The sequence below is a fragment of the Prionailurus bengalensis genome, chromosome B1 (assembly GCF_016509475.1).
Source record: "Prionailurus bengalensis isolate Pbe53 chromosome B1, Fcat_Pben_1.1_paternal_pri, whole genome shotgun sequence".
NCBI classification, from domain to species: Eukaryota; Metazoa; Chordata; class Mammalia; order Carnivora; family Felidae; genus Prionailurus; species Prionailurus bengalensis.
The window spans coordinates 114081083-114107809 of NC_057344.1; the positions used below are offsets into that span (position 1 = coordinate 114081083).

At 39.5% G+C, this 26727-nt stretch overlaps 2 protein-coding genes across 11 annotated transcripts in view; one reads left to right on the forward strand and one right to left on the reverse strand.

The window, feature by feature from the left end:
• The window catches only part of PLA2G12A (phospholipase A2 group XIIA), a 43186-nt gene extending 42511 nt beyond the window's left edge, over positions 1-675 (forward strand). For all 6 annotated transcript variants that reach the window (XM_043570615.1, XM_043570660.1, XM_043570642.1 and 3 more), the window contains one exon: positions 43-675. In XM_043570615.1, the coding sequence (XP_043426550.1) occupies positions 43-281 (239 nt within the window). In that variant the 3' untranslated portion in view covers positions 282-675. The remainder of the gene's footprint in view (positions 1-42) is intronic.
• MCUB (mitochondrial calcium uniporter dominant negative subunit beta) overlaps positions 1-26727 on the reverse strand; it is a 108073-nt gene that overhangs the window by 14776 nt on the left and 66570 nt on the right. For 4 of the 5 annotated variants that reach the window (XM_043570573.1, XM_043570583.1, XM_043570601.1 and 1 more), the window contains 6 exons: positions 22226-22301; positions 21581-21751; positions 18337-18441; positions 6428-6588; positions 4840-5043; positions 3916-4032 (listed from right to left, as the gene is read on the reverse strand). In XM_043570573.1, coding sequence (XP_043426508.1) covers positions 3916-4032; positions 4840-5043; positions 6428-6588; positions 18337-18441; positions 21581-21751; positions 22226-22301 — 834 coding nt within the window. The remainder of the gene's footprint in view (positions 1-3915; positions 4033-4839; positions 5044-6427; positions 6589-18336; positions 18442-21580; positions 21752-22225; positions 22302-26727) is intronic. The other variant, XM_043570590.1, reaches the window with a different exon arrangement.

A 26727-nucleotide genomic window follows, 5' to 3' on the forward strand; every position in this document is an offset into this window, starting at 1 on the left:
AGCCAGAGAAACTTCAGTGCCCTTTTTGCTCCTATCATTTAGGTTATTATTCTCATCGGGAAACTGTGAATGGCTCGTGGTACATTCAGGATTTGTGTGAGATGCTGGGAAAATTTGGCTCCTCCTTAGAGTTCACAGAGCTCCTCACCCTGGTGAACAGGAAAGTTTCTCAGCGCCGAGTGGACTTTTGCAAAGACCCAACTGCAATTGGAAAGAAGCAGGTTCCCTGCTTTGCCTCAATGCTTACTAAGAAGCTGTATTTCTTTCCAAAATCCAAATGATAGGAATAATTGTGTTTTATGTATCTTGTCTATATTCAAAACAGATTTTCTTGTCCTTTTATATAAATATCACTAAGGTGGAAGCTTATGGTATAGCAGTTTAAAATGTTTTAAGGTTTAATGAGAACTTAAAATAGTTGATGTTGGTATTAGACATGCTGATATTAAAGGGGTTGATATATATGAAATGAAATCCTCAGGGAATTACTATAAATAAAAATACACAAACATTTGTAATACTTGATTTTTATAGTAAATCTCAAGGTTACTCAAAAATATCTGGAAGATTTAAATTTGTATTCTGTGAAGTTTTTATAAAAGTTTTATAATGTTTTTAAAGGTTTTTGAAACCCAAAAACTAGTTGTTTCCCCTTAATAAAATATTTGAAATCCATGTTTTAATTTTTCTAATTGACATTCTTACTCATTTGTATAATTCAGAGTACTCTTGTACTTGGTCATACAAATTCATCTACATATGAATTATCACTTCTTGTATAGGTTTCAACTCTCACTTAAAAAAGCCTTTATGGAAAGATATACCATGATGATGGACTGGAAGAATTAATATTGTTAGAATGTCCATAGTGCCTAAACGATCTACAGATTCAATGTAACCCCTATCAAAATACTAATGACATTTTCATAGAACTAGAACAAAGAATCCTAAATCCAATAAATGGTATTGGGAAAAATGGACAGCTGCATGCGAAAGAATGAAACTGGGCCATATATAAAAATAAAATCAAAGTAGTTTGAAGACTTGAATGTGAGAACTGAAATCATAAAACTAGGAAGAGAATATAAGAAAAATGTAGGTAAGCTCTTGGGACACTGGTCTGAGCACCTGCCCTCAGACAAGGACAACAAAAGCAAAAATAAACAGAACTATAAAAGTTTTTACACAACAAAGGAAACCAACAAAACTTTTTAAAAAGGCAACCTACTGAATGGAAGAAGATATTTATAAATCACATACCTGACAAAGGATTAATATTGAAATTAATATTGAAACTATATAAGAACTCATTCAATTCAACACACACGTACACACAAAACCCCAATCTGAGTAAAAAATGGACACAGGACCTGAACAGACATTTTTCCAAAGAAGTCCTACAAATGGCCAATAGGCACATGAAAAAGATGCTCAACATCACTTATCAGGGAGATGCAAATCAAAACCATAATGAGGTATTACCTCACACCAATCAGCATAGCTAGTATGAAACATGAGTAGGATCTAAGTAAGTATTAGTTCAGATGAAACATTTCAGATAACATCTTATAATCTTAAACTATATTTAATGATAAAGATCTTCCAATTATTATGATATATTTAAAAATAAGTTAATGACAAGACGATTCTAAAGGAAGCCTAAGAAGGAAAGCGAATGCCACACACAGAGACCACTCCTCTGCAGGAGAATGAACACAACCCAGACGGAAAAGGACTCTTAGCTCAAGTACCTGACTACAGTGGCAGCTGCTCGGACTCTGATGGGCGCGTCCAAGCTCCTCCCCGCATTAATCCCGGACAAGTCACGCGAATCCACAAACCAAAAATCTCAAGTGAGAACTTCAAAGAATACCTATGTTCACATTTTTTTTTAATTAACAAAAGAGATTGAAACGATCAAATCCAAAGGAACTAAGGGACTCAAAGTTCCAGTTTCTAAGTTGCAGAATCAACACATAACCGGAAAAATTTAATAACATTTAGAAATGTAAGATCAATTCTTTTCATGGACTTTCTCTCCTTGCATTCGCAAACAGTGAGTGGCGCACCTGTTTCAGGGATTCCGTAGCCTGTCAATGGGAAAAAGAAAAAGTACGTGATCAGAGAGAATGAGAAACAGGGCATTACTGCATGAGAGGAGTAAATGTATATGTAAATTTAGTGTATCCTTAGCTTAATAAACATTTATAATGACTAGTGGCAAATGTCTACAGTATTTCAGTGAATAGGGACCCTTTAGAAAAGAGGAACTTAAGGTTTTGATACATCCTTCAAGTTCTTATTATGTTCATTGTCCCTTTATAATGGTTTTTCTGTTTATCTGAAAAGAAAACCACTTTGTGACCTATCAATCTCCCTTTTTCCTCAACTTTATTACCTAAAAAAAATACTTCACAGGTACTACTCTAAATCCTAAGTGCCCACTGCCATGAACTAGTTGGAAGAACATCCCTTAGGCTTCTTGGATTAGATCATTCAAATGTAAGACTGTACACTAAATAAAAATAAAATCGTTGTATTTTTCCCTAAAAATAAAATCGTTGTATTTTTCCCAAGTAGTGATTTTACAGAATTAAAAAAAATTTTATTTATTTTGAGAGAGAGACAGAAAGCTGGGAGGAGCAGAGATGGAGGGTGAGAGAATCCCAAGCAGGCTCTGCACTGCCAACACAGAGCCCAACGCGGGACTCGAACTCACGAACCGTGAGATCGTGACCTGAGCCCAAACCAAGAGTCAGACGCTTACCGACTCTTGGTAAGAGTCAGACGCTTATTGATCTCGGCTTGGGTCACGATCTTACGGTTCGTGAGTCCGAGCCCCACATGGGGTTCTGCACTGACTGCACAGAGCCTGCTTCGGATTGTGTCTCTCCTCCTCTCTGCCCCTCCCCGGCTTGTGCATGCACCCTCTCAAAATAAAGACATAAAAAAATTATTTAAAGGTTATCTCCAATTCTTGACTTACAAATTTAATTCCAGGACTATCTATATCTATCAATCTATCGATCTATCGATCTATATATATCTACGTAGATATATATAGATCGACAGATCTATATTTTTTAATTTGAGGGATGAGTAGTTTAGAAGGTACAGATAACAAGAGATATTATGAATATTGGCTATTAAATGAGCATGCACTGAGCAATGGGAAGAGATTTTTACCAAAACTTTTCCTCTAAAATTACTAAGAAAAATCAAAAATCTAGTAAACATGTTGAAAGCTACCATCTGAACAAAACTAAGGAGTCTGCTGGTAGGCCAGAGATAAAAGCTGCCTGAGACATGTATTGTGTGGAAGACTTAAAAGTACAGGCTCCAGTGTCAAACTTCTGGATTCATACCTTGGTTTCTCCACTTTCTAACAGTGTACACCTGGGCAAGTAACTAAGCACCTCTGTTTTCTCACCAGAAAGATGGAAAAGATGAAAGGACGAATACCGTATTGAATCTTCCATTTTTAAGGAGAAGAAGCTTTTTTTTTTTTACAAGTGCCTCAAGAAGCTTAAAATTCTTTATCAGTCTTCACCTTCCTAAAAGTCTTTCTTTTATGTTCTTGAAAGTTGAGCTTGATATTAGACTGTTTTCTTTAAAAACACACACTCAGAGAGTGAACAGAAATAACACCGCTATTGAAAACTATTATTTTACTATCTCAAAGTCATTTAAGACACTTCCCCATACCCATTAAAAGCTATCCTCATATAGAATACAGGAGTCGAGAACAAAACCCTAGGATATGAAATCAGCATCACACTGGTCAACATTTTCACTGAGCAAAGCACGGTACACAGAAGTCTATTGAGGACCAAGATTTAACTTGTATTTCCCCCATACTAAGTTCCGGCTCCCAAATAAGACCAGCTAGAAGATGTTGTATCTGCATTAAAGTACCTTAGCAAGATCTTCTTTTAACTTGTTGTACTGCACCACATCAAAATGCTGTTGCTTTGATTTCTTATGGAAGAAGTGAAGAAACTGCCTACTCTTAACAGCTGAGTAAGTATAATCCTAAAAGGAAAAACAAAAAAAGAACATGTTTTAAATGAACATAATGTCTCTGCAAGAAAGATACTTGCCTTAGCAACACTAAAGCAAAAGGCGGCAGATGAGTAAAATATTTGCAGTGGCCAACAGAGCAAGCATAAGGCAACACGAGTTAAACATTTTGTCTTGCTTGAGATCAGCTGCTGCTTTCAAAAGCAAGCAAGCTGAGAAAAGAAATCACACATATTGGGACAGAAAGGAGCAAAAGAAACTGTTTTGGCAAAATAGTCATGTAATAAAGCTAAAGTTACTGAGTGTTTTTGCAATACGTATTCAATTTTATTTATAAAATAAAGACAGAGAAAAAAGTTTGATGTGTTTATCTCAATAGAGAAATTTGTGGGGGAGCCTGGGTGGCTCAGTCAGTTAAGTGTCCGACTCTTGATTTCAGCTCAGGTCATGATCTCACAGTTTGTGAGTTCGAGCCCCGCATCGGGCTCTGTGCTGATGGCTGGAGTCTGCTTTGGATTCTCTCTTTCCCTCTCTTTCTCTGCCCCTCCCCTGCTCTCTCCCTCTCTCTCAAAATAAATCAACTTAAAAAAAAAAAGAAAAGAAATTTGTGGGCTGTACTATTTCCCTATAGAGGTTATAGTTTCTCCATGCTGTATACAAATCTCTATTCTCATGAAAAGCAATAAAATTTATCAGCTTATAAAAACTCAGAGAGCAATTCAGTAAATAAAAAGGATTTATCACTCATTATTTGAGTTGCAGAAAAAATTATTTGCAAAACATGTCCTAAACTTACCATGGTCCTAACAAACTACTCACCTGTCGAGTGACTATAAAGTATGCAAAAAAGACCATGGAATTTGCAAATGTGATGAAGTATGTCACTGGTTCCATAATATCCCAGGAGTACACCCACCAAGTGAGCCAGGCCAACGCCCCGCCCTGAACGGAGAGCAATGCTAATCCAGCCCACAAAAGTCCACTGGTTTTGGCTTCTGAGCGAGCTTCGATTCCAGCCTTTATCTGAAGGGGAAAAACGGCTTAGTTCAATTTACAGTGCACCAACGTAAGGGGAAATAAAAGCAGAAGGAACAAAAGTAAAATAGTATGTATCTGCACCACTTTAAAGAGGTCTGATTTAGGAACAGGTTATGAAACATACACATTAATGAGTGATCACTTATTTCTAAATCAGCTCATTAATGAGTCACTTTTTAAATTATAAAGGTAATACCTACTTGTAGGGGGAGAAATTAAATAGTATAGAAGGGTATACGATGAAAAACTCAAGACGTTCTCCTCTGAAACCTAAAATTACATGCCTATTTTCTCTGACCCAGCAATTTCACTTCTAGGAATGCAGCTTATAGATATACTTGTGCACGCGTGGTTCATTACAGATTCTTAAGGGTAAAAGAGTGACAATGATCCATATATCTATATATCCAAGCTATTACGTAGCCATAGTGAGGAAGCTCTCCATGTACATAGATGGAGATCTTTCCAGGATACACCGTTAGTGAAAAAAGGGAAGAATAATATGTAATAGCATATGCCCTTTTCTGAAGAAAGGAACAAGATAATTTATTTGTACTTGTGGATATACAGATAAAGGAAATCTAAAATGACTCATGGGTGGGGGGATATGCTAGGAGGAGGAAAACCTCCCGCTGGTCACCTTTTTAGATTTTTAAATCTTGATACAATATATCACCAACTTTTTAAAAAATAAAAATGTGGGTACACAATCCAACAAATAAAAAGTCTCTCTGCCAACCCCTCGATACATGGGCACATGTATCTTAGAAGACGCAGTTAAAAGTTTCTTTTATTTCCAGAAACTTCCTATTCAGATACAAAGATACACAGCCACCCACCCATTTTTAAAAATCGCAAGTGGGATCCAAGGTTTAAAAGATGCCGTTTCTTCCCTTAAATTAAAAGGTACAGACTCCTGCCTGTTCTTCCCCCAAAAGTTATTTTTTCTCCACCAGTGATTACCTTCAGATGTGAGGAGGCCATCGCTAACCTCTGGCTGTAAATCTGTTAAGCAGAGCTGCGGCCCTGGGCCTATTCGCCTCCAAAAAGAAACTGGTGGTGCTCCAGCTAGTGCATCCCCGCACCCACTCTACTCATTTACAGAGACACCGGGGCCTTGGAGAGGAAGCACAGCACAGAGTTAAAGATGGCGGCTCCAGCCGGGCCACCGGAGTTCATGTTCTGGCTCTGCCATGTATCTGCCACGTGCGCTGGCGGCCCCAGCTTCCTCATCTCGAGAATGGCAAAGATAACACTACCAAAGGCGCAGGCTCATGAGGATCAAAGGAGAAAATGAGCGTACGTGGAGCATTCGCAAAAATGCTCACGTGGCACGCACTCAATCGACTCAACCGTGATGCTTCCTAACCTGTTCAAGAGGCTGCAGCTGTCCCCTCAGGTGGTCAATTTTCTCCAGTAAATGGTGCTCTCTCTTTTTCTGAAACTCTTCTAAATGCAAAGCTGTAAACAGTCTGTGAACCAAGGATTTCACATTTTCCATGTCGGCGGCATGCTCCATACTCAGTTTTTCTGAGAAGAGACAAGGGAAACATAGGCAGTCACCACATTTTTTTCCTTCAGGGTCTCTGAGTGTAGGGAACCAAATCTGAGTGCCTGTGGCTGGCCACCTGGGCACTCCAGCTCCGAGGGAGGCATTCGGTATTGGCCTTTCTTCCCGTCTCCCGTGATTCCTTTGGTCTCTCCCACAGAAAGACAGTCTGGGATGATAAATTACCAGACAGTAGGTTTAAAATTCATTATGTTTCGGTCTTTTCTTTTTTTCTTTTGTAATAGGACTTTGCTGTTTCTTTAAAAATCTTCATACAGGAAAAGTAAGGTATCCGTCTACCAGAATCCAGGTGAAGGCCTCACCTCAGTTTGTAACCCTTTATAGTTTATGGACTCATCTCTATACCTGAGTTCAATCTAAGATCCCTCCCCTCAAGCCCCAACCATCTATCCAAAAGTTATTTTAGGATCCACAGGGGAGGGGAGCTGGGGTACTAACGTGTAAACAAAAGTATGATATACATTTGAAAAGTAAAGTGTAAGTTTTTTTCAACAAGATGCAGATCTGAAAGGAGGTTCATACGGAGAACGAGTTTTAATGAAGTTCTTTTGCTTATAGATTTCTCTTGATCCTGCCGCCTCTGTGGATCTGTAAGCTCCCACACGGCTGGGCTGTAATGCCCCTTTTCTGAGGGTTATACTTGTTGCCCAGCACTGGAAGAGAACTGGAGGTGGGGGACAGGCGAGAACAAGCAGACGGACCCGCCCACCAGCAGCACACTCGAGGAGCCAGGGAGGTTTATGACTGTGGAGAGTCAGGACCAGCCCAGTGAGTCTCCAGGGCCTGCCAGCAGAGTCCTCGAGTTACTTCCCTCCCATTTCCATCCACCACCTTCAAAACTCTGTTGTGGTCTTTAATCCCTTCTACATTCCAAACTAAAGCTGCCAAGAAGAAATGAAAAGTAGAAGTTCCCTTCCAGGCTTCTGAGCTTTGCAGAACAGTCAGAGCCCTTTTGTTTTGAGGAAGAAAGTACTGACATTTAAAAGGTCTGCATACAGAGGAAAGGTACAGATGGGGTACAATTCTGTCCCAAGCTGTGGAGTGTATCAGGGGCAAACAAGGCCAGACACTAAATAAAGTGACATGGATAGATTTTATTCAGTAACTACCGCAATAAGGAAGAGAGCCCAGGGTGAACTCAACTCAGTCAACTTCTATCTGTGCATAGGTGGCTGGGCGTTTGCAGGGAGGGAGGGGAACACCAGGGGCTTAAGCTAGCAGAGTCCAGGAAGTGGAAATCCACAAAAACTGGGCATGGAGATGGCTGGTTAAGGTGACTAGGCCATTTGGGTTTTTGGCTGGCACTTATTCAAAAGAGAAACAAACAAAAGGCAGTGTACAAGTCAGGGCAAGGCACCCACCGAGCCGGGACTGAGAGCAGGAGTCACTTCCTTGAACGTCTGCATGTCAAAGAGTAGTTTCTCGGGTCCCTGAGAAAACAGTTCTGAGAGACAGAAGCTGTACACTTCCAAGGTGTAGAGAAAGGATTTCAAACTTTCTCAAGTAACTGCTAGAAGAGGGGGTTCAGGGACCGATCTGCCTATCGCCAGGTTTTCCCTGAGCAAACAGGGAGTTCTCCGGGCACTGTTGCGCTTTCTCATGCAAGCATTTTAAGAGGGCTGTAGTCATAACCCTAGGGATACGGGCTTAAGTTGTTAGAAACTATGCTGGTGTTTGTTCAAGTCTCTCAGGGTGGGAGGAGTGGCGGGGTATTTGGGGAGAACAGAATCATTTGTGTAGACAATCTGCAATTTTTATAGGCCGAGCTTGAGGTCTAGTCAAGAAGAGGGCTCAGAGGAGCCTGACCAAAGTTTGGTCAAAGAGAGAGTCTGTCGAGTAACACAAAATGTTCATCTGAGTCCAATGACAAGCGACAGTCTTTCAGAAATGGCACCAAAGAATTCGTATGCTGTATTACCAATTTAAACATTTCTCTGTGGCATCTCCTAACAAAAACCAAAAATAAGAGACTATTATTCTTTTTTCTTCAGAAGCTCTTTATTCCTTTTGTATGTGTCGTGAATGTGGGTTTCATTTTCATATCCTGAATTTTCAAATCCAAATTTGCTAATGCTTTAGAAAAGAAATGGAATTCAAATACATTGAAATCCCAAACTGATAACTTTACAAACTTAATTTTCTATAAATCCAGCATAATTCCTCTATCATTTTCCTTCCAACCGTACCCACTGTGCCCGTTAGTTTAATTCACACGGTGAGACTAAGTCGGATTCGATGTTCAGTGAGACAGCCGGTAAACCCGAGGGCAAAGAGATGTGGGGCACCAGGCCTCACACTTCCAAGGTCGGCCCTGCCCCCAGAGCTCAATCCCAGCAAACAGCCCCTCCAGGCAGGCAGAGAGCTCTCCTCCCAATGGGCTGGCAGGAGGGAGGCCATAATTTAGTCTACTTGGACCTAAAGTCTATGTGACATGTTGGGGTTTGCAGGAGGGAAGGTCAAGTAGAACAAAGAGATGCCCTGAAAACACTTATTTCCACTTGTGCTCTCAAATACTCAACCCAGAAAGCGGAAGACCTTTCAGAGTGCTGGCAACTCACTGGACACGAAATTTCCACTTTCGTATTTCTCAACTTTTGCCATCCTTCTCTCTTTGGAGTTAAATACTGCCCTGATCTTTAAAAAGAATTAACACAAGGAAGTTCACAATTGTTGAAATGACAGATTCATTTTAATTTCTCTATACTAGTTTGTATTTGCAAATCCCATAAACTTTTCAAACATACCATTAAAATTTTTTTAAATATATATTTTTCTTCAACGAATCTTCAGAGAAATGGCTGACACCGATGCTGGGGTACAAGATCAGCCTAGATCATCTAGTTATACCAGAAAGCTTGAAATACAAATGGGGGTGGGGTGCCTAGGGTGCTCAGGGTGCTCAGCCTGAGGGTGGCTCAGTTGGTTAAGTGTCCCACTTTGGCTCAGGTCATGATCTCATGACTCGTGGGTTCAAGCTCCACGTAGGGGCTCTGTGCTGACAGCTCAGAGACTGGAGCCTACTTCAAATTCTGTCTCTCTCTCTCTCTCTCTCTCTCTCTCAGTACCCCCCATCCCCACTTGTACTCTCTCTCTTTCAAAAATAAATAGACATTAAAAAAAATTTTTTTTAATGGGGGCAAGTCACAAGGACATGGGAGCCAAGGTGTTGAAACTGTATTAGAAAATGATTAGTGACAGCCTCCTGTGTCCTTGTGACTTACTCTCATTTTTTTGTTGTTATTAGCATTTTTTTAATCTAAATCCCCTCCCCCCACCTTCCCACTCTCACTCACACCTACTAATTCTTGGCTGATGCAGAATTTAGAGAATCTGGCTATAATATGATGACTTTTTGATTCCAGCAGCACTCCCACATTTACCAGTCAGCACTTAGCACTCTAACTATAAACAAGAGCCTTCCCTTATTTATTGATCTGTTTTTGTCATCTATTTATTAAGGCAGAGATTTATTAATTCCCTCCTTCTGTGCTCAAGAGTCTGTGGTCACAGCTTACCCAGAACAGAAGTCTCTGAAGCCAATACTGGCAGGAACACTTAAACATAATGGTAGGGGCACCTGGGTGGCTCCGTTGGTCAAGGGTCTGACTCTTGATTTTGGCTCAGGTCAGGATCTCAGGGTTGTGGAATGGAGCCCTGCATCTGGCTCTGTACTGAACATGAAACCTGCTGAAGATTCTCTCTCCCTAAGAGGAGCCCTTTTGCAACTGCTGGTGGGAATACAAACTGGTGCTACCACCATTCTGGAAAGAAATATGGAGGTTCCTCAAAAAATTAAAAATAGAACTACCCTACAACCCAGCAATTGCACTACTAAGCATTTATCCAAGGGATACAGGTGTGCTGTTTCGAAGGGGCACATGCACCCCAATGTTTATAGCAGCACTATCAACAATAGCCAAAGTATGGAAAGAGCCCAAGTGTCCATCGATGGATGAATGGATAAAAAAGATGTGGGGGGTGTGTGTGTGTGTGTGTGTGTGTGTGTGTATACACACACACACACACACACAAAGGAGAGAAGAATGAAATCTTGCCATTTGCAACCATATCGATAGAACTAGACGGTATTATGCTAAGCGAAGTCAGTCAGAGAAAAATATATGACTTCACTCATATGAGGAATTTAAGATACAAAACAGATGAATAAGGGAAGGGAAGCAAAAATAATATAAAAACAGGGAGACAAACCATAATAGACTTTTAAATACAGAGAACAAACAGGTTTCTGGAGGAGTGTTGGGTTGGGGGGTGGGCTAAATTGGTGAGAACCATTAAGGAGGGCACTTGTTGGGATGAGCACTGGGTATTATATGTAAGTGATGAATCACTAAATTCTAGTCCTGAAACCATTATTACACTATATGTTAACTAAGTTGGATATAAATTCAAAAAATAAAAATAAAACAGTAAAAAAAAAAAAAAAAAAAGATTTCTCCCTCTAATTCCTCTCCCCACTTGAGTGCTCTCTCGAAATAAACAAACATTAAAAAAACAAAACAAAAAAAAAAGCCACAACTGGTGAATTACCGGAGGCTCAATGCTGACGGGTTTGAGAAATAAAAACTCACACACATTTATGAGTGTTACCTCCAGGAGCCCCACCAGGTTCCCATAGTGAAGGTCAGAGATCACACATAACCTGGTGCTCAGAGCAGGGAGAAGGGAAAAAGAAACATTCTGAAACAGCGCTGAGCACTACTCTGCCCACAGCACAGACTCTACCAGAGCCTTATCTTGCTTGGAAGAAGGGTCATGAGCCAACTCCCGCTCAATCTAGCCTTCCTTTCACACATACGGGAAGGAAAAAATAAAAAGGCCAAGAAACTCTTCTGAAGGTTGCAGCCTAGGAACTGCAGCCCAATAAAATACCAGAGATTCAATCTTAAGTTTATAGAAGGCTACTCCACCCACCCCCAATACCTTTCCACCACGTCAACAGGGCTACAATGCTGTGCAAGGCACAGACCCTAAGAAAGAATTTCTAGGGAAACTCAAAGGCAACAGGGAAGAGAAAAACAAGGACACTAGAAGAAACTCAAGCCTCTGATACCTCCAGCTACAGTAAACAGTAAACCATCTCTTAGCCAGAGACACGTAAAACCTCACACGAAAGACGTACATGCTTCAGTTTCTACCACCCAACACATCGTGTCTGGCTTTCAACAAAAAATTGTAAGGCAAGGTAAAAACCAAAGATATAGAAAAAAACTTTGAAAGGAACCCGAGGAAAGGTGTTCACCTTACCTACAGAAGAGCAAAAATAAAAATTACATCGGACTTCTCCCAGAAACTATATAAGCAGGAAGGAAACAAAAACTTCGTGTTGAGTGATAAAGGAAATCTTTAACTTAATGTCTTGGGCCCAATACTCTGATGTTTACCAAGGTCAAAATAACTCGGCAAAACCTCAAAGCAAGGGCTCTATTTCTGCCCTGAGCACACATCGTACATCTGCTTCGTTAAAGAAAATGAGCCGAAAAGACCATTCTGAACACAAAAGAAAAAGGAAGAAACTTCCCTGTTTCCCCTAACATGAAAGTCCTACAGCCCCACATATACTAGAAACTTAAGATAAGGTCAACAACTTTCTGAAATGTCCTTTGTCTAATGATTTGCAACGTTTTATGTAAAAAAAAAAAAAAAAAACAAAAAAAAACCCCAACAATGTAAATAACCCTGCACCAAACATTCTTCCGCCAGAGCTCCCTCTGCTATGTAACCCAGGCAGCTGTCCTAACTCGGACGGGAATAAAACTCTCTTCTGTTCTTTTGGAAATTCTAAAAAGGGTGTTCGTTTTGTGTGCACACGAGAAAAAACACACAAACCTGGAATTCTGTATCTCACCAAATTATCCTTCAAAAGTGAAGGAGAAATGAAGACTTTCTCAAACAAAAATTGTGAGAATTTGTTGCCAGTAGACCTACCTTGCAAGAAGTGTTAAAAGGGAAAGAAGATGATATTAGGTCAGAAACCTAGATCTATACAAATAAAGGAATTCAACATTAAAGGAGGAATAAGGGAAGATAAAATTAAAATTTATTTTTCCTTTCTCTTATTAATTGGTCTACCAAACAGTCCGTTCAAAATAATAGCAGTAAAAATATACTCAATGATTACAGCTTATATATGAGTGAAATGAATGACAAGGGATGGGAAGAAAGAATTAGAAATACATGATTATTACAAGGTACTTGTAATGCCTGTGAAACAGTGTATCTAGTGTTATTTGAAAGTGGATTTAAGGGCTCCTGGCTGGCTCAGTCTGTAGAGTGTGAAAATCGGGAGTTGTAAATTCAAGCTCCATAGTGGGGACAGAGATTACTTATAGAATAGAATAGAATAGAATAGAATAGAATAGAATAGAATAGAATAGAATAGAATAGAAAAGAAAAGAAAAAAGAGGAAAGGAAAGGAAAGGAAAGGAAAGGAAAGGAAAGGAAAGGAAAGGAAAGGAAAGGAAAGGAAGAAAGAGGACTTGGATTAATTGTAAATGTATATTGCAAAATCTAGGGCAACCATTAAAAAAAGTAAAAAGGCATCACTGATATGCTACAAAAGAAAATGGAATCATAAAATGCTCAACTAAAACCACGAAAGGCAGACAAAGACTGGAAGACAAAATTAAGAATAAAGGGTCAAAAAATAGACAATAAAAATATGACAGATATTAATCAAATATAGCAATAATCACTTTTAAATATCAATGGGCTAAATCACCAGTTAAAAGACAGATTCGACTAGATTAAAAAACAAGGCCTGGGGCACCTGGGTGGCTCAGTCCATTAAGCGTCTGACTCTTGACTGTGGCTCAAGTCATGATCTCACAGTCCTGGGATCAAGCCCCTTATTGGGCTCTGCGCTAACAACACGGAGCCTGCTTGGGATTCTCTCTCTCTCCCTCTCTCCCTCCCCCACTCACGTGCATATTCTCTCTCTCTCAAAATGAACAAACATTAAATAAACATTTTTTTAAATTGAAACTTTTTTTAATGTTTATTTTGAGAGAGAGAAACAGAGCATGAGTGGGAGAGGGGCAGAGAGAGAAGGAGACACAGAATCCGAAGCAGGCTCCAGGCTCTGAGCTGTCAGCACAGAGCCCAACGCAGGGCTCAAACCCACAAACCATGAGATCATGACCTGAGCTGAAGTCGGACACTTAACCAACTGAGCCACCCAGGTGCCCCTAAAAAAATTTTTTTTAAAACAAAAACAAAGGCCCAACTACAGGTTGTCTACAAGAAATCCTCTTTAAATATAAAGACACGTATTTCTTTTTTCTGTTTCTTTTTTCGAGAAAGAGAGACAGAGTGCGAGTGGGGAAGGGGCAGAAAGAGAGGCAGACACAGAATCCGAAGCAGGCTTCAGTCTCTGAGCTGTCAGCACAGACCCTGACGCGGGGCTCGAATTCACGGATGGGGAGATCATGACCTGAGCTGAAGTCAGACGCCCAACCAACTGAGCCACCCAGGCGACCCAAAGACGTGTAAGGAGGAAGGAAGATGTATCATGCTAAAACTAATCAAAAGCAAGCTGGAAGAAAAACAACAACGGTGTATGGACGGATATTAACTTAGACTTGTTACCGTGATCATTTTGCAATATATATAATACTAAATCATTACGCTGTACACCTGAAACTAATATATATTATAGGACACAAATTTTAATTATATATATTTAAATGAAACTATTATAGGATATAAGTTTTATATATATACATATACGTGTATAAAGGAAAAAGAAAGCTGGAGTAGCTATGTTAATTTCAGACACAGCAGACTTCAGAGTAAGGAAAGTTGTCGTGGATAAAAAAGGCATTACATAATTACATAACAGAGTCACTAAGAAAACACAGCAACCCTTAATGCTTAGTAATTAACAACAAAGTGTCAAAATATGAAACTGACAGAACCACAAGGAGATAAGAAATCCAGTAATAGTTGGAATCTTTAATACCTATTAGATATGGAGCAATCTAGCCAACAAAAAAATCATCAAGGACACAGCTAAACTCAACAGTACTATCAATCATACAGATAGAATTAACATCTATAGACTATTTCATCCTAAAACAGAAAATACACATTCTTCTCAAGCTCACATTGAACATTCACCAAGATAAGCCTCACTTGGGGCCATATCCAAAACAAATGCAAAAGAATATAAATCGTACAATATATGCTCTCAGACCACAACGCAATTCAAATAGAAATCAAAAAGATGGCTAGAAAATCTCAAAATATTTGGCAATTAACACACTTCTAAATAATACACGGGTCCAAGAAAAAATAAAGAAAAATTAGACAATATTTTGAACTACATGAATATGAAAACACAACTTACCAAAATTTGTAGGATGAAACAAAGCAGTACTCAGAGGGAAATTTATAGCACTGAATGCATATATTAGAAAAGAAGAAACACCTAAAATCACTAATCCAAAGTTTCCACTTGGAAAAAAAGCAAATGAAATGCAATGTAAGCAGAAGAAATAAAAATCAAAGCAGAAATCAATGAAATTGAGAACAGATAATCAATAAAGAAAATCAATGAAACTAAAAGCTATATCTTTGAAGAAACCAATAAATTTGATAAAATCCTAGCCAGGCCAACAAAAAAAAGAGAAGACACAAATTACTAATATCAGAAATGAAAAATAGGACATCATTATGGATCCCAGGAACATTCAAAGGATAATAAAGGAAACTATGAATAACTCCTTGCTTGCAAATTTAATAACCCAGATTAAATGGACCCATTCGCTGAAAGACACAATCTGCCAAAACACACACAAGAACTACTAGACAATCTGAATAGGCCTGTATCTATTTTAAAATTGAATCAATAATAACCTTTAAAAATGCAAAGCACTAGGCCCAGATAGGTTCACTGGTGAATTCTACTCAAATTCTACTCAACATTTAAGTAAGAAATTATACTAATCCTCTACAATCCTTTCCAGGAGATAGAAGCAGAGGGAATAATTCCTAACTCATTCCATGTGGCAATTACCCTAATGCAAAAATCGAACAAAGACATTACAAGAACATTAAAGACCAATATCGCTCATAAACAAAGATGCAAAAATCCTCAACAAAATATTAAGTTGAATCCAACAATGTATAAAAACAATTATACACCATGATCAAATGGGATTTATTACAGAAATGGAAAGTTGGTTCAACTTTTCAATTAAAGCAATCCATCACACCAATAAGCTAAAGAAAAGTCACATGGTCATACCAGTAAATGCAGAAAAGCATTTGACAAAATCCAATTCCTATTCATGATGAAAACCCTAGCAAAGTAGGAATAGAGGGAGACTTCCTCAACTTGATAAAAACATCTAACATCATATTTATTGGTGAGAGACTTGAAGCTTTCCTGGTAAGACCAGGAAAAAAGCAAGGGGTCTCCTCTCACTACTTTTTTCAAAATCACACTGTAAGTTCTTGCTAATGCAAGTAAATAAAAAAAGGATATAAAAAATGAACAGATTGTGAAGAAATAAAAGTGTCTTTGTTTGCAGATGACCTGATAGTCTACATAGAAAATCTGAAAGAATCGACAAAACAAAACTGCTGGATCTAAAAAGCAATTATAGCAAAGCTGCAGGATACAAGGTTATGATATAAAAGTCAATCACTTTATCATACATCAACTAGTGGAATCTGGAAATTAAAAACACATTACCATTTACATCACCACCTAAAAAACTGAAATACTTAGGTATAAATGTAAAAGTTATGATCAAAATCTTTATGAGGAAAACTATAAAACTCTTGTGAAAGACATCAAAGAAGAGTTTAATAAATCAAGACCTAGTCCACATTCACGGGAAGTAGGACTCCATACTGACACAATATTAGTTCTTCCCAACTTCATCTACACATTCAACACAGTCCCAATCAAGATCTCAGCAAGATATTTTGTGGATACCAACAAACTGATTCTAAGGTCAGAAGACTGAGAATGGCCAACTTGGTATGGAAGAAGAATAAAATCAGAGAACTGACACTCCTCGATTCCAAGGCTTACTATAAAGCTACAGGAGTCAAGACAGCATGGTATTGGTAAAAGAACAAACAGATCAATGGAATCAAATACAGAGCCCAGAAACAGACCCACATAAATATAGTCAACTGATCTCTGACCAAGGAGCAAAGGCAATACGATGGAGCAAAGGCAATACGATAGAGCAAAGGCAGTCTTTTCAACAAATGGTGCTGGAAGAACTAGACATTCACATGCAAAAACAAACAAAAAGAATCTAGATTCAGACCTTATACCCTTCACAAAAATTAATTCAAAATGCAAAACTATACAACTCCTAGAACATTGGGAAAAACCTAGATGCCTCTGGGTATGGTGATGACTTTTTACATGTACCAAAGGCACAAACCATAAAAGAAATAAATGATATACTGGACTTCATTAAATTAAAACTTCTGCCCTACAAAAGACAATGCCAAGAGAATGAGAAGACAAGCCACAGGCTGGGGAAAAAATATTTGCAAAAGAGAGATCTGCTAATGAATTGTTACCCAAAATATGCGAAGCAGTCTTAAATCAACAATTTAAAAAATGGACAACCTGCTTTAAAAATGGGCCAAAGACTTGAACAGACACCTCACCAGAGAATACAGTAAGCATGTGAAATCATATGCCATTAGGCAAGTCAAGTTAAAAATATAAGCTACCATCATTACACACTCAGGAGAATGGCCAAAACCCAGACACTGACAACCATAAAGGTTGTCACGGATGTGAACAGCAGGAACTCTCACTGCTGGATGGGCATGCAAAATGGTACAGCCATTTTAGAAGAAACTTTGTCAGTTTCTTACAAAACTAAACATACTCTTAACATACAATCCAGCAATCATGTTTCTTGCTGTTTACCCAAATGAACTGAAAACTTATGTACACACAAAAACTTGCAAATGCTATATACTATATGATACCCACTACAGAACATTCTAAAAAAAAAGACAAAACTATGGAGACAGTAAAAAGATTACTGGTTGCCAGAGGTTAGGGGGGAGGGAGGGATGAACAGGCAGATCACGGAGGACTTTGGGTAGTGGAATTACTCTAGATGAGACTATAATAGTAGATATATGTCATTATACATTTTTCAAAACCCAAGAGTGACCCCTAATGTCAACTATGAACTTTGAGTAATAATGATATTATATATATGATATATATAACAAATATACCACTCTGGTGCTTGATAGTGGGGAGGGCTATGGGGCAGGGGCCAGAGAGAATATGGGAACTGTATACTAATCACTCAATCTTGCTGACAAACCTAAAACTACTCTAAAAAAAACAAAAAACAAAAAATAAAAACAAGTCTCTTTTTTTAAGAAAAGAGTTAAGCATTGTACAATACACACTTAGATTCATGATTTTCAGGCCTACTTCTAAGCCTTAATTTCAGATTAAGCATTTCAAGACCCTAAAGTGAAGTTTCAGAAGTGTAAAAACAGTATATGAGACTAAAAGCCCTGCTGGGCAACTTCTACTGATCATTCATACCCCTGCTAGAAAACCTTAGGCATCAGTTCTCCAAAGCCTTCTTGGTCATTTGGTTAATTTAAAAGATTCTTAGGCTTACTCCCTGTAAAAGTCCCACCACTAAAGGGAAATGTTAAGACAGTTGCATAGTCGTGTTTCTTACCTTTCTTAGGGCACTGAACATCATATGTTATTTTGTTAATGACAAGTTTAAAATCATTCATTAGCAAAATTTCCATTAAAGTGGTAGCTGGAATTTCACGGCCATCTGAAAGAAAATACACAAAGCAAAATTACGTCCTTGTTTTAGAACATAAGAACCATTTTCCAACATATAGAAAAATACTAACCCAGGTCCTTACAATACAGTAGTGGACATTTTCTTTTTGGGAGGCTAATACCCAATACTGTTCCCATGGGGTGGGGGGTGGGAATCCTCCCTTCTTGCTCTACCTCTGAGTACACTAGACAGCCAGAGCAGGCAGGTGCTCCCTTTTCTCACTGTCAGGGAAGCTGGGATCCAGGTGGATGTTCCTGGCGAGACTGTCTCTGCCAAGGTCATGTGAAGATTCAGGGGAGATGGAAACTCTTCACAGCAAAGCCAGAGCACAGGAGGTGTCATGGGGGGTGGGGGTGCAGATGAGTGGAGCCTATCAGGTGGATCTTAGGCTAACTTGGATTTTGCTCACATCCTCCCTCGGTTCCTGCCTTCTTCTGAGCCTGGCTTTCTGTCAAATGCCAATCTCCAGAGCTGACACCTTCCTCTGCTCAGCCAGAGTCCATTATCTGCTACATACAGCTGTGCCCCTGACTGGAATGTGTAAGGCACACAGGTAGCATTTAAAAGCCTACTTTTAAATTACTAGAGGCGACTGATTTGTTAAAACTAGGTGGCCAAATACACTGCCAACCATTACCACACAGGGCTCCCTGCTGTTCTAGCTGGGGAAAGGTGAATAGAGGCAAAGCTTCTAGGGGATGGGGGTGCTAGGGACGGGAATAAACATAATCAAACCTAAAGGGTAATCTGCTTGTGTGCAGTTTATTTTATGGAGTTAGAAAGTGGTAGGAAAGATTCTAACAGTAATTTCAAATATCCTAGGAACAATTCAGAAGAAAAAAAAATCTCTTGGAAAATTTTAACCTCAGCGTGCTTTGCATAACTTCTCATATAGCCTAGTTTGTATTATATTTTTGACCTTTAATGTAATCCAGGTTTTAAGAAAGCAAAAAACTGGCGCTGGGTAGGGGTTTCTCCCTTTAGAACAGTCCACATAGAAGTGATATAAAGTCCAGGACATGTATCTTCTAGCGTGGCATTTGCCTGGCTACATTCAACCAAAGCTATTTCAGCTACGTTGATATGCATGACAACAGTAATGCTGCTTGTAAAATTGGGAAGAACCCGGCTGTCTGCCTCCAGTCTGGCTCTCTGTAGTTCTTTTGTTCTAGAAGGCAGCGAGTCAGTTTGCACCTGGGTCTGTTCCTCGAATTTGGCTGTTTGGGTTCCTGTTCATCAGCTGGGGTGACATCATTTTCCCAGGAATTGCCAAATAATTCAACCCACACTATGGGCAAAACTGTGACAAGCTTCGAACACTCTTTTCAAGCCCAAATTAAATGCAGGCAAATTCCACCCACACAGCCTCTTTTTTTTTTTTCTAAAGATCAGTAAAGCACCAACCATTTTATGTGACTTTGCAAGTGTCATTTAAAAATTTACATTTAAATGACTTCAAACCTGCTCCTTAAAATAGGACTATAAAAAGAAATCACCTGAGTATGGTTTCTCAGTTGAAGTACTACATTATCCTTTATACTAATACAGGAACAGCAAAAGACTGATGCAAAAAAAAACACTTTGAAGGGGCTAATGATGCAGCCTTGCATTTCTCACCTATTCTTGGGCAAGTATCGATTTAAACCCCAATACAGTGTTTTCACTCAGTCCAAAGAGACATTTTTCTCTAAGATCTCCAGTCTTTTCCTTTGTGTTTTATGTTTCGAAGCTACTTAGTTTTTCAGAAACAAGCAGGGTATACACGTCACTCACTGCTTTCACCTCGCTTGTATCATTCACTCACGGGGTGCTTACGGGGTACATACTACCAGGCGAGTACTGTGCTCAGTGCCCCACTGGGCTCACACCTGCCTGCTCTCAGGAGCTTAGGAAGGCAGGCGCATTGGCCCTGTAGTGAAGGTCCATGGGTGTTCAGGGCTCCCGTGACGGTTCAGTCTAGTTCAGGGATGAAGTATTAGGTCACAGTGGCCACAGGACTACAAACCTTATTCTCTAATCCTGGTTTCATCAGGAAGAAAGCTCCCCTTCCAGTTAAATCCAAAGTCCTTACAACAGCCGATAAAAAAGCTTTCGTCCCTCTGATCTTACCTCCACCCAGCTGCCTCCTTTGCAGTCACAGTAAGGCTGGCTCCCACAACGGGGCCTCGGCCAGCCAAACCTCCCCCATCTACACAGCTCCCTCTTCCCTTCCAGGTCTTCCCTCCAGGGTGACTTAGCGGGCACCCTCCCCACCCCCGGAACCCCACCTCCCCTAGAGCATCTCCTCCCCATACCTCCCCACCAGCCCCACACTCTGAAAGCACCTCCTGCCACAGCACACAGCCCCCCACTCTGTGAGCATCTCCCCCTCCACCACACTCCCCCACACCCCCCATTCGTGGGCACCTACCACCATACTACGCTCCCCCGCTGGAGAGTACCTCCCTCCCCACCACTGTCCCCCGCTCTGCTTTTGCTTGGCAATATTCATTATCTGACATACTGCATACTTTACTTCTTTATCTTTTTCTTTCTCCTCTTAAAATACAACCTCAATAAGAGCAGGAGGTTTTGTGTTTTTTGTTTTTGTTTTTTTTTTTTAATCTCTATTGTTCTTTGCCTCTGGCACCTAGCACATTACCTGGCATATGTTAGATGCTCAATCTGTTGAGTAAATAAATTCTTAATTTCTATTTTTCCAACTTCTATATCTATACCTTATTTGGTTCTGAACTTGGAGAGGGAAGAATATTTATTTCCTTTTCAAAACTGCAACAGTAATCATTAACACTTTAATATGTTTATTCTGAGCATGTAACACTACAATAAAATATAAATGAAAATTTGGTCATTTATCTCTATTTGTAGCCTCTGTGTCATTAAAATTTTCTCAGAAAAAACCTTTGGCCTAAGTTTATGAAATAAGTAACTAAAACGTACATTAAACTTATCCCATTAATTTTTTATTCAACAGAGTTAATTTTTTGTATCACAGATATACAAAAATGGACACAATAAAGGTCAACCATTTATTATATAATGAATTAAAGAATCAACTATCTAGAACAGAAACAAAACAATGGTTCAGAAGAAGAAAAAAAGACAAGTTGAAAAAATATATATATACCTGCCGTCAAGATGGCTGCAGTTTTGACACCTTTATCTTCATTTTGTAGGTCCCGAAGGAATGAACCAACTGTTGATAACATTGGTTTGACCACAAATTGACAACGCTCTTTTCTGGATGGCAAAGTAAGGGTTATCAAGGGAAGGCCATGTCTATAATTAATGGTTATTTCTGTTAAGGAAAAAAAAGTAGGAATACAGGAATAGGTAAAATTTAGTTTTTAAAAAACAACTTTAGAATACAAGATTCTATAGGAACGCTTAAATATGGAATTCATAACCCTCTGAATTCCTGTAATAAGGTACTATAGGGCCTTCATTATACTCCAATTTACATATTCTCTAGCATTCTATAACATTTTATTATAATTATCTGCTTAAAGTCTTGCCAGGTGAAGAGTTAAGTTCTTCAAGGCAGAAACTGTTTCTAATTCATCTATAAATCCTAAGATCGATGGGGTGGGAGTTTGCCAAAAGACATCAGAGACATTATGGCAGCAAAGAGGGAGGAACTGAACTAAGGGTGGGGCGGGGAGAACATGGAGGGGCATAAGAAAGTCCTTTTTGTTCAAAACCCATACTTCTTTTATTTGGAAAAATGGAAACACCTTAGCGTAGGAATCAAAAAAGTGATAAGAAAGCTTACCATCAGGGGGCACCACTGTACTATAAAGATGTGATTGACTGTATTTTAGATTTCCACACAGCTTCACACACAAAACCTGTAAGAAAGATTATTTCTTCTTTTAGAAAAAGTGGGAAAGTTGAAATAAGTGTCTTTACCAGAAGATTTTTTTTTTAACCTTACGGGACCAGCATGATAAAAACTTCAGCTTCCCAGATAAACCCTTGGAGAAGCTCACTACACCTTTCTGACTGCTTTCTTGTCCCATATGGTAGGCACTAGCCACATGTGACCATTAAAATTAAAATTATCACTAAAAATTCAGTTTGTCAGTATCTTTGCACATTTCAAGTGCTCGAGAGCTCCGTGTGCCTAGCGGCTACCATGCTAGCACCGAAACAGAACATTTCCATCATCACAGAAAGTTCTACCTGATAGAATGGCTGGTCCTAAAACATCTAAATGGCCACTTTTCTATGGAACATGTTTTAGCATTGGTGCTTGTGTTTACAATTGTACTGGACCCAAAGGAAGGCCAGATGACATCATGGTGCACTATGTGCACAAAGACACTGTGGTAGTTAGTAGAAAGAAAGGGCACTGAAAAACTGGTTCACAGGCAAAAGAACCTGTTCCAGAAGAATTAGTACCATGGTCACAACATCCAGTTTTGTTTTGTTTTGTTTTTTATTGTATCACCTTGTGAAGAGTTTACTAGCAATAAGTTTTCCAGTAACTATGCAATGAAGAATTCTTTTCCAAATTGGATTTCCAACCCTTCATTTATGCGAGTCGGCACTGTTAAATCAGGTAGTTAAAAATGTGCTCACTGCTATGAAAAATGAAACAATGAGTGACTCAAATGATGTTCCATTATGCTCAAAATCAAAACAAAGTTCTCAGTAAGTGAAACAAAACATTCAAATATATATTTCTGGTATTAGGGGTGCCTGGGTGGCTCAGCTGGTTAAGTGTCAGACTTCAGCTCAGGTCATGACCTCAGGTTCATGAGTTTGAGCCCCGTGTTGGGCTCTGCTGACAGTGAGGAGCCTGCTTCAGATTCTGTCTCCCTCTCTCTCTGCCCCTCCCCCCGCTGCATGCTCTCTCAAAAATAAACATTAAAAAAACCCAAATACATATTTCTAGTATTAACACAACACAGGCTATTAGTTACAACAAGATATCTGTCATATTAAGACTTCATTTGAATTTTATTTCTAAAAATAACTACAATGAAAAAGAAAAAAAATCTGATTATTTCTTAAAACAGATGTAGCTCTCAATGAGTAAAGATATGCAGAAGTTTTCCAAGTTTGCATAATGGATGTTGTACTACTGTTTTTTTGTTTCCTACTACTTTTAGTTAAAATATAAGAAACTAAGAAAAATATATCCACTTGAAAACATATCACAATTCTCTACCAAAATACTTCTTTAAAAATATTTAACGATATAGAGGCGCCTGGGTGGCTCATTCAGTTAAGCCTCCAACTTCGGCTCGGGTCACAACCTCACAATTCATGTGTTCGAGCCCCACGTCAGGCTCTGTGCTTACAGCTCAGAGCATGGAGCCTGCTTCAGATTCTGTGTCTCCCTCTCTCTCTGCCCCTCCCCTGCTTGTGCTCTGTCTCTCAAAAATAAATAAGTGTTAAAAAAAAAAAAAAGTAATATAAATGCATTTAAGGATATGATTCTCTATGTATAAAAGTCTAATAAAAATGTAGGGCATAAAAATTAAAAGCCTTTCCCTTACCTCTGCACCATCCCACAACTTCCCCCAGAGATCATCGCTGTTAGTGGTGATAAAGACTCTCTTCTTGACTAAACTTTAGTCCAGCTCCTCTAAGCCTGATGGAGCCCCATCCTTGGGCATGTCCTCTAAGAACCCAGTTTTAGCAAGAATCCCGTCAGTTTAGCCAGAATCCTCCCCCCTTCAATATCTAATCAAATTCCTCATTCCCCACAATCCCCCAGGTATTGGCATTATCTGATCATTCTAGTCAGGCTTCAGCAAGAATCCTGGTAGGTCAGGTTAGCACAGAATTACCCTATCCTGGTAGTAACTTTCCATCCACTGCTCCTACTGCCACCCCACCTTGCTCCTTGGAAATAAATTCCCGTTTTTTTTCCTTGTTGTATTCAGACTTGAGCCCATCTCTCCCCCCACTGCAAAACCCCACTGCTGTGGTCTCCCTGAATAAAGTCTACCTTACCATTCTTCCACAAGCGCCATGGATAATTTTCTAACAGTGATTTGGCATGTATCTGTCCAGACTTTTTTCTATAGATGACCACTTTTACATACTAAATTTTATGCTAGGGTCTGTATAAAGCCAGACAGTCTATGAGTCAGGTTCCTAGATGTCAGTGATAATTCCTGATCAGAAAGTACCCATTATCACTTAATGTGCTGATGAAGTTTCTGGTCTACTATGGAGGAAATCATTTTAGAGGCAACCACTTGTCACCTAGGAAATGCTGAAAGGCAGAGCAGCCAGAGAAAAATACCAAGGCTTTCTCAAGCATGTGTATGCCTCTAAGAATCACCTGAATAGGGGAGCCTGGGTGGCTCAGTGGGTTAAGAATCCAACTCTTTATTTCAGCTCAGGTCACGATTTCACCGCTTGTGAGACTGAGCCCTGCGTCTGGCTCTGTGCTGACAGTGTGGAGCCTGCTTGGGATTCTCCCTCTCCCTCTCTCTGTCCCTCCCCTGCCCATGTGCTCACTTGCTCTCAAAATAAATAAACATTAAAAATTTTTAAAAAGAGCAGGTGCCTGGGTGGCTCAGTTGGTTAAGCATCCGACTTCGGCTGCTTGACCGTGATCTCTCGGTTCGTGAGTTCGAGACTCGCATCGGGCTCTGTGCTGACAGCTCAGAGCCTGGAGCCTGCTTCGGGTTCTGTGTCTCCCTCTCTCTCTGCCCCTCCCCCACTTACACTCTGTCTCTTTTTCAGAAAGAAACAAACATTTTTAAATTTTTAATAAAAAAGAAAGTGTTGGCGGGAAAAATGAAAGTGAAAAAAGGAAAGAAGTAGTAAAGGAAAAAATAAGGAAGAGAGTTAAAAAAAAATTTTTTTTAAAGAATCACCTGAATATTCCAATACCATCTGTTGTTAAGAAGATAGGGCTTGCTAGAAACACAGATTCCTGGACTTCACCCTGGGATTCCTGATCTAGTAGGTCTGAAGTAAGGGTGTGAAGATTACGCTCAGAGTCTGAGTAGCTGAGCTCTAGGGGACCCTCCATGGCTTTCAGGGAACTATGTGAAATTGCTGCACAAAATCATTTTGAATACCAAGTGTTTAGTGCTGGGTCAAGGGTTACTGCCTTCAAAGGACACTCAGTATCATGACAAAAGAGGACTCGGGCTTCTCTTCAGTATGTGTTTTTCCTAAATATAATTCTAATCACTTTGCAACCTGCTGAAAACTCCTTAGACTTCAACAGCCTATGTAAAGTAGAAAGAACAGTGGCCCTGGATGTGCAAAAACTGGGATCCTAAAGTCAATTCAGCCACTTAACAGCTGGGAGATCACAGAAGTTACAGGGCTAACTTCTGCTTTGGTTTTCTCAAGGGTTAGGTGGGAATTCTCTACCTTGTAGAGCTGGTATAAAGATTAAGGGAAACAAAGTATAAGGTACAGTTTATGAGTTCAGCAAGGGCAGCGTGGACCAACCCACCTCCACAGCTTTATCACGTACTGTTCTCTTACAGCACGAACTTAGGCCGCAGTGAAACAAGCCAAGAGTCGTGGACTTATCATTAAAGTGCCTTCTTTATCCACTTCTGCCTAGCAAATCCTGTCATTCCCTCAAGGTCCAGCTCAAAAGCCGTTTCTTCTTTAAATCTTCCTGCAAGGTGATGGTCTCCTGGACAGAACACAGGCTTTGCAGTTAGAACAAGCTGGAATCCAAGCTTCAAGATATACCAGCTCCCCTGATCTTTGACAGGCACAGGGTGCAGGAAGACATGGGTTATGAGAAAGAGGAGACAGCTCTAGTTTGAAGAGGACAAAAGGGAATCATTAATATGGGAGAGGTTTGTTTGAGCCTTCAAGTAAATGGGCGCAGGCGTTAACAGAAAGAAGATATATAATGAGCATGTGTTGGGGTCAATTAACAAGATTAGACTTTTTCTGGAGCTCTGCCATATTTTAGATTATCTTTATTACTGTTAATAAAATCAAGATGCAGTTTCCATTCAAGATGGTGGTATAAATTCACACTTAAGGGACCCCTCTGTTCTACTCAAAACCATCATACATATCTCCTTGTACCAAAAACAAGACAGAAACACAATGTGACAAGCGAGGCCCAAGTGGATAGTCAGCTAGATTCTGGGTCCTATGGAAGAAAGTGTTTCAACAGAAAAATGTACATTGTCTACAGCACACTTTTTCAAGTTAAGACACTCTGGCCCTTGTACCGGTTTGGAGCCATTCCACAACTATCTGTAAACCACAGGTAATTAACGGATAAGTATATAAATTTTGTCCAATCTGGTAGTGATCCAATTGACTACT